This window comes from Leuresthes tenuis, unplaced genomic scaffold, assembly GCF_036924035.1.
Source record: "Leuresthes tenuis unplaced genomic scaffold, fLeuTen1.0.hap1 SCAF_21, whole genome shotgun sequence".
NCBI lineage: Eukaryota > Metazoa > Chordata > Actinopteri > Atheriniformes > Atherinopsidae > Leuresthes > Leuresthes tenuis.
Genome location: NW_027325375.1, coordinates 21,450,504 through 21,459,348, shown reverse-complemented (window position 1 = coordinate 21,459,348; position 8,845 = coordinate 21,450,504). Strand labels below are relative to the sequence as shown.

Sequence of the window (8,845 nt, the reverse complement as noted above, 5' to 3'; positions counted from 1 at the left end):
ATTAGTAGGATTCATCATGCGAGATACATTTCCAATCTGGGATTACCGATTACCTGGTTTGTCTTTTTCCCCAAACATAAGATTTTAATCTGACATTTTCTTTTACCGGCGAGTTCTTCTATGTTACTGACTAAAGAACGCGTTTCTCCCTTGCAGCACAGGGATGAAACACCACACACACACATATCCATATCACTATGTGGCAAACGACAGTGGGTGCCCCATTTATTATTTTTCAAACATGTAAACATACAAGACGGTGACTTTAAAACAATCACAAGACATGGTGTCAACCAATAAAATAGAAAATATTATATTCATCTTAATATACTGTATACCCAAACAAACAAATGTTGCAAGTTTGCAAAAGCCGGAATGCTCAAGAACACAGAAACTCTTAAATATATATTATCGATATATATATATATATATATATACGGTAGATTTCATATACATAGATTCATATGGATGTATCCAATGGTTCCTTTCTACATAACCCTTTCCTGGCACATTGCACATAAGGAACCGTGTTCATTAAGGATTCAGTTGGACGTCTTAACCTGACCGGGAGATGTGGGTCAGTATATCCGTCCATTTTTCAAACCTGTATGCAAACAGCTGATCGAAACAAAGTTTCGTATCATCTGTTTCTGAGATATCAGTATGTGGGCGGTAGCTCATCAATGCAGCCTGCGGGGACTGTCTAATGATGCCCACAAACCCCATGGCTGCCGCAAGAGATGCTTCAAAGATCTGGCCGGCAATACAGAACGGCTTACAGTCGGTTTACTCTCAGGACAAAACGCAGTATTGTGTACAAAAGCAATGATTGGTTCTTCGGGATTTAATGTCTATGTGTGCATGCACAACAATACTCCGACTTCTGACCTCCATCGAAAGAAGACGACACTCCAGTTTGCATGAGCTGCAGATTGGATATTCCATAATTATTCCATAATCCCGTTTACCTGTCCCATGTAACATGTCATAGTCTCATTAATGAATCACGCTCACATGCACCTGCATTGTTGTGCTCGTCTAAAGCCTTCATCATGTCCACACCCCTGGAAGCACGGCCCATTAACCGACTGACTTCATCTCTTTACTTTACTTTATTTTATTTGGCGGCGTCTCACTCAGAGCACGATCTTAATCTGGATCATAACAGAACACGGCTCCACGTGTAAACACAGCCGTTGACTGATTTCTGATAAACTGACATCTGGATAGGCTTCCATTTCACAAATAAAGGATTCTTCTCTGTCAGTACCTGTGTGAGTGATCGTGTCGGGCATCGGTGTAAGAAGCTGAAGACTTATGGGAGGAGGGTTCATATTAATATACAGAATCTAACAAAAAGTATTAGATGTTTTTTTTTTTTTCAAAATAATTTTGGAATCAGAACTAGGAACCAATTAGAATTGAAATTAGACTGAACCACAGTATGCAAAGTGAATTGTTTTCTGGCTAAAACAGGACCCCCCCCTCCCAGAGTTTGAATGGAAGCATCTCTTGCCGCAGCCACTTACATGTGCAACACATAAGGCATCAGGATCAGCCTAAACTCTCACACGCTTTATGACTTCAGGTCCAGACTTCGAGAGTCAACATAAAGGCGGGTTGAAAACAAATATACGCTGCGGTCCCCTCGCTGCTGAAGTTTGCTACATCCTACTGAGGTAGACAGATGCATGCTGCAATAGTCACCTTACCCCACACTCCCTGATGAGGCAATATTTATCCACGGCAAACAAGCAGCAGAACCTTTGTAGTGCACATTGGTCTAAAATATCAAGTACTTGCTTCTTGAGCGGCGCAGCTCTTCTACAGTTCAGCTGCAGTTCTCCCGTTTCTTTACAACATAAACGCCAAGCTGTCGATTTTCTTATGAACCAGTAGGGGTGTAATCGAACGTCACACTGAGACAGCTGATGAGGCTGCAAAATCTGCTTCATTCTTTTGAAATTAGATGATGCGCTGAATTAAAGCCCGCGAAAATCAAAGATTTTTTTGCAGTTTGGAAGGTAATTGGAGGAATTACGGTGGGTAGCTTCAGCTAGTAATAGATAGTTTTTTTCAACGGTTTCGTTGGGGAAATAGTCGCCAGATTAATCAGTAGTGGATGATCTTAATCATTAGCTGCTGCCGCCCTAATATGCCAGATTCACATACACATCCATGCTTTATAACAGAATTATTGGCCACCTTTCCTTCAGCTGCTGGCTGTAACACCTGTTAGTTACACAGATCGAAAACACTGAGTGGTGGTTACAACACTTCTTTGTTGTTGTATTTTAAGGAATAACCGACAGCAGTTTCAAGGCACTCCACCAGGGAGCCTGCTGAGAGGAAGTCCAACTCCACCTCGATGAATTTTATGTAAATGGCGAAGCGCTGGCTTGAGTCCTCGCGGGTTCCGGCGTTGCGGCAGTTCTCCTGCAGGAACCGCGTCACGTTGCAAGGCTCCCCGTGGACGTAGTGTTTCCCGGAACCCTGAAAGTGCTGGAAGAGGCTCTGCTGTATGGTCCTGTCCTCGGCTATGCCTAAGTAGCAGTAAGTGACTTTGGCCCCAGTCCTGTCACCCTGCCCTGCTCCTTCTCCGTCGAACTGAATCTGAGCTCCGTTTTCTGACTCGCACTGAGGTAAGCTGTGGTCCCCACTGTCAGCCAGGGGAGAGGTGTGAGCGGTGCTGTTGCACGCCAACAAGGCCTCATAGCCTATAGCATATAGTCCATATGTTTTGGGGATGTCCCCAGGAAGGAGGTAGTGGGATGTGACTTTGCTGCTGCCCGCTGCCCTGGACTGCGACAGGGGGAGCCAGTCCACCTCCATGTGCAGCTCGAGGCAGCGTGCCTCGCTGATGGTAATGTCCAGGAACTTGTAGTAAACATTCTTCCAGTTCATCTTCTGAACCTTTGTCATGATGATCCGGCCCTCTGGCTTTTCTGGGTTGAAGTACTCGCGGAGCCTCTTTCCCAGAGGCACTTGCGAGCTGATTTCCGCGTAGTGGTAACGCACGTCCTCGCGCCAGCGCGTGTTGTAGCCCACGCCGAAGATGGCCAGCTTGTTGGAGAGGTGCAGCCGCGAGAACTCGGTCCACGTCTGGAAGTGCTCCCACTTCAGCTGCACTGACTCAAGGATACGTATCACAGTCTGCATCGTGTCCCTTTTCCTGAACAGAGACACAGACGGGGCGGTGCAACATGTTACAGAAGATGCTGCGTATATAACATATAAAGATGACGAGGATTTTTAAAAAAAAGCGGGTCCATGACTCGGCTCCATCCGGCAAAGCTGATCCGTCAACTGCTATTCAAGAAAGTTGGTACCTGACTGCTGCAGAATGCTGTTTTAATGACTGAAGTCCTCAAATTATTAAAGCCAGACGAGGTGCAACAAAGTAGGTTTTTGGTTCATGAATCTCTAGTTTATTCCCCTCTATTAAATCTGGGGGAAAAAAAATTAAAACATCTTCCTTACTTTTCAAGGGGCTGCAGCAGTGACCCGCCAGACAAAACCATCACCTCCTTTCGAGGCGAGACTTTATAGTTACGGTAACTATTTTCTGGTCTGACTCACCCAAATGGTTGATGAGACATTCATGCATAAATTTGACCAGTTTCATCAGCAACTGTATAGATACTACCCGTCTATAACTAACATTTTACTTGGCTTTTGGGACTCCTAATGGTAGTATTACAAAAAAAAAAAAAAAAAAGACAGAAATACAAACAGATTATTCAACACCAGATTTTGACTCGGTTTGTTTAAACACCTGAAGCCTTTTTTTAAAAGATAACATTTACATCAAACATGCTCAACCCTTAAAGACATGGTGAGGAGACTTTTGCCTGGGTGACTTACTGGATTTGCTCAGACAGCTCGGCTTGAATCTGTAGAGCTCTGCTTTTAGGCACCTGGATTTCATCTAGAGGAAAACAAACAAAAAAAACCACCAAAAATGAGTTCAAACCCACATTCTTGTGGACGGTTATTGCCCTGCAATCTGCCTGCAAACACAACTCACCGGTGTCCATGTCTGCCTCCTGGAAAGCAGAGTCCAGCACCTGGTTGCACCAGTCCTCCTGGGAGAAGTCTTCCAACGTGCTGCCGTCAGACTCCATCTCCTGATAGAGCCCGCTGCTGTTGATCAGCACAGGGGCGCAGCTCTGGGAGTCCCAGCCTCCCTGACCGAACACCTTCTCCAGCTGCTCGATGGTGTAGCTGCTCTTTCTTTTGCCAATGCCATGCTCCTTCACTCGGCTGTAGCAGCGCCTAAGTGTCTGTTTCAGATGCAGGGAGAGGGGGTGGGGGGGGGGGGGGTAAACGAGGATTCACTCAGCTGCTTGTCCAACTTTGCTAAGACGGCTCTACAATGTGGGGCCACTGACCGGAGCAAGTCTGTGGAGCTTTAATTTGAACTGGAATCATTCACCAGGGCTGAGGTTACAGCTTTATGGGTGAGTTTCTGCTTTTGCCTGGTTACCAACAGCAGTTTGACAAAAAAGAGAGAAGGAAAATGACAGCAATGGTTCCCAACTGGACACAAACTGGGCATGATGTGGTCAGTCCTAAAACACCCAAAGTAATTAACGAGCAAACTTTATTAACAGAATCGGGTAACAGCCAGATATGAGCATTTACACATCTTTGATGTGGCGCTTCTTGTATGTACAGCACGGTAAACACATATTAATGTAGCTTTGAGGTAAGCTGTTGGCCTTTATTTGGTAAAAATGGAAATGGGGACATGGCAAGTGTGCCGTTAGCAGTTCGCAAACATTGACAAAGTTGACGGCGAACATTGACAATGTTAGTTGCTGGGAAATTTGTTGTTTCTCAGTCTGACCTCGAGTAAACAAAGAAGTCTCTGCACAGAGGTTTTCAAATTCCATTTGCACATCATGACACAAATACTAGACAAAGTGTCCCTACTGTTACACACACGATTGATTGTGGATCATATGTGCTTTTTTTTTTTTTTCCAAAGAAAGAGCCCATTTGCTCTGTCCAAACAGCTGAGCCGACTGCCATATGTGGCAAACGGGGTCACGAGACCAAGAAGACGGGCAGAGCGAAGCCACTCTTAATGTGCAAACAGACTTAGAACAATGTCAAATAGGGAGTCAATTTCCACTGCAGCGTGGAGTCTGGTGGCACTGTGTGTGTGTGTGTGTGTGTGTCTGTAACAACATGGTTTAAGCACACATTTGCACTGCATATAAACAGAACTTGGTACGATATTAAAGTCTTGTTTTAGCTAACGATGTTGACGGCTACTTATCAAAGGAATCACGAGTGCTGGACCTTTACATTTCCAGGAGGAATGCCTCGGCTGTGAAGATGAGGCGTCTCTTCCTTGCCAAAGAAACACTCCCAGATGGACTCAAACGGTGAGTTTTATAAAGTTAAACGACACAATGTTGTTCCCAGACCATCCAAACAAACAGTTTCAAGGTAGAAAATCTCCCATTCAGCGCCACGTACCTGTCAAAGACAGTTTTCATCACCTTGTAACAATAAAAACAGTAACCCCATCGCAGGCTGCCACAGTCTCCTGACATCTCATTCCTGCACAGAGGTGTGCAAGTAAAATGTGGCGGTTAGTTTTTATAAAAGGGGAAATACAGCTGATTGATCTGGAATTAAAATCCTGGAGAAATATTCTCTGTGTGTGTGTGCTTTGGTATTTTAGTTTTGCTGACACTGACAGCAGTTCTGTGTAGTTCATTGAAATCTTACACTTGCTGTGATTTGATTGGCCTCTTTAAAAAAAAAAAGGTCAAAAAGTGATGAGCGCGTGTTTTAATGTAAACTGATCTTTTGTCGGTGATGAGAAAACCAACTTGAATTTTGTTGCCGTTGATCAGATGAGACACATTACATCTGTGTGCTTTCACATTAGCATGACAAGCATTTTGCTGCTTGTCATGCACATTTACTCACATTTATTTGTTGTTTTTCATCATATGAGCTCTTAGCTAACATGTGTCTTAGGAGTAGCAAACACTGACATACTTAAACGTGTCCGGACTAATCTGACCATCAGAAATCCACTCCGCTCAGTGCCAAAGCTACAGGTTGGGGCTCCTGATGATGGAGTAGAACCGTTAAGCGCTACAGCCATTGTTGCGTCCAAATAAGCTCACTTACCTTCATCCTCTCCCTGCACTGGGACGGGGTTCGCTCGTATCCCAGTTCCGACAAGGCTCTGGAAACCCGCTCGTACATGGCAGGACCGGGGGCCTTACCAGAGAACACGGTGCCAGCCACCTCCAGCTGTTGCATCCTCGCCTCCGTCAGCCTCTCGTTGCCCCACACCGCGATTAGGGCGTTTGTCTCGGATGGCGTCCATGACATCCCTCGGCAAGCGGTGAAGCTGTTGGAGGAGGATGAGGCCGCCGTCCGGCCCGTGGTCCCCGAGCCCACGTTCAGAGGGGAGAACCGGTTCGGTGTCGAGGGATTAGAGTGATATTGATTACTGTCACTCAAATCCTCCGACTCAGGCGATGGCACCTCGGTTTTCGGTATCTTTAACGGCGTGGTTATCTCTGGAGACAGCTCCGCGTTACTGGACGCCGCCATGTTGCCTCTGTTGCTAAGGGGAGGGGGAGGGAAGGTGACGTTCAGGGCTTAACGTTTCAGGGCGCAGAGAAAACCACGGCGTGGATCCGTGGGAGTCCAGGGAGCATAACAATGTAGTTAAGCACCCAAACCCGACTGATTTATTACTACTTATGGCATTATAACACTTTAAACATCGAAGCAATAGCGTTTAAACGCGAAACGTTTAAACGCGAAATTTTTATTTCGATTTTTTTTATTGTTTTGGTGAGATTTATATTTAAATGAAGCCATGCGAGAAAATTAGATGGCAACATTATTTGATGGAGCTTTAAAACGTATTGTTGTTCTTATACCGATTAGATATACATTTAATCTCCAAAGACACCGTGGTGGTGTGGAAGGATGTTGTGGCACAAAGTGGAGCTACTCAAAGAGGATTTCTTTTCATTTCTGTTTTTAACACTGCAAACTTGTGCCATGTTAAGCACAATCAGTTATCTTTTGTGATCAGGATAATCTTTCAGGCATGCAGCTCACATATTTCCATCAGTTTGGTGAAACAAAACCACTGCATACGTGGAAGTGGATTAACCAGGGCGAGAGTGGGGCCAATCTTCAGTCCAGGTGTTTCTTGACTTAAACCATCCAACTGTCTTTTCAATGTTGAATTGAATAAATGAAACAACCGTTCAGGTTTTAGTATCTTGGGCTTTTGTTTCAAAGAGGCAATAATGTCAGAATGACGTATTTTATTTCAGGTCTACAGAAAATGTAAAAGATAAGGCCACTGGGAATAGCGCCATCTTGTGAGGAAGGTTCTTCCATTACCTCCATTTAAGATCATTGCCTGGCTAGATTTGGTTTTGTTTTTGGTAAGAATAGTCTGCTGGAAAAGAGAACAGATGGAGAAATAAAAAAGAAAAAAAGAGGCCTTTACTGGAGCTTAAGTAGGTTATTACAAGCTGGTGTTCTGCTAAATCTATCTGATTTATGAAAATAAATAAATTGTAATTTATCAAATAGATTCAGCATTGTGTTGAGTATATTAAGTCATTTGTAGTCTATATTTAATATTGAAAGTAATTCAAAATTAGATTTGTATTTGTATTTACTTGCAACGAACAGTTTTTCCATTTGGTTATTAGGACTGGAAATAGATTAAATAGATTAGAGGCTGGTCCTACAGTTTGACTGTGGAATTGCTATCCTGAAGTTAGAATTGAGGGTCTGTACATGTAAGAGAGCAAGAATAAAATATGGCATCCAAACAAAACACATACATGACATCAACTTTGCGTTCTCCATGGAAATGTGTTAAACTAAAGTGGACATGTGTCACCAGGAGGTGGCAGTAGTGAACACTGGACAAAAAAACCCACATATCTCAAGTGAACATAAACACAGGTTTGTGCATTAGTTGGAAGTTTTACAGTTTCCATTTATCTTTTTTCCTGAATGTACATCAAAAACAATAGTCAGTCAATCTGAGTGTCTTTTTAATACATATTAACATGAAAGTGTTTCTGAACCAGTAAGCTTCTTAACCTGTTATTTTCATCGATAGCCACCAAATGGGGAGCCCCAGATCTTTAAAGGGATTTTTGAGGGTCAAAACTTGGTTAAATGATTTGAGTTAGAATCAGGAGAATGTCAGGAGTAAACATTGGGATTATGGGATGCATCAGTTATTGTTAATGTTTATGGAATTCATTGTGTTCATGAAACTTTGTAACTTGTGGTTTGAAGTTGTGCTTGGCAACATGCTAACAGTGGCGACTTAAATCATAAGTTACTCAAATTTTTACTTGTTAAAGTGAGGACTGGTGTCTTTTTCTTGTCTGCTACACAAACAGACAACAGGCTTCTGAAAGCCCCCTACCGGCACCATAATTAATGCAGTTGTTGGGCATTTCAGCATGACTTCATTTTTCGGTAATGGAAGACTGACCGATTGTTTTTTTATTTATTTATATAAGTCACAAGGTTTTTAGTGCACAAGGTGCACTAAAAGCTTAGAAAGTTCCATTGGATGCACTTACTCATTCATGTGATATTGTCTGTAATTCTAACAGTAATTATGTAATTCTTAGAAATATATTGTCTTATTGTTAGAACACAGGCTGTTTAATCATTCAGTGGTTAATGCAGAAATGACACCCAAATGCATCTTTCTTTTCTAAATAATATATGCATTGAGTTTTCTTTGAATAATGGCAAGAAAAAATGCTATCAACCCAAAATACAGTTTTACAGTAACCTGTAATTTACCAAACTTACC

The 8,845-nt window shown here is 43.0% G+C and overlaps 1 protein-coding gene across 1 annotated transcript; it reads right to left on the bottom strand.

Annotated features, from left to right (window-relative positions):
• Positions 1 to 206: 206 nt before the first annotated feature.
• msantd2 (Myb/SANT DNA binding domain containing 2) lies at positions 207 to 6,594 on the bottom strand. The gene is made up of 4 exons (XM_072375366.1): positions 6,154 to 6,594; positions 4,028 to 4,283; positions 3,865 to 3,928; positions 207 to 3,172 (listed from the first exon to the last, which is right to left on the bottom strand). The coding sequence occupies exons 1-4, from the start codon at positions 6,583 to 6,585 to the stop codon at positions 2,269 to 2,271; spliced, it is 1,656 nt and encodes a 551-aa protein (XP_072231467.1). The 5' UTR covers positions 6,586 to 6,594; the 3' UTR covers positions 207 to 2,268.
• Between the last annotated feature and the right edge of the window lie 2,251 nt (positions 6,595 to 8,845).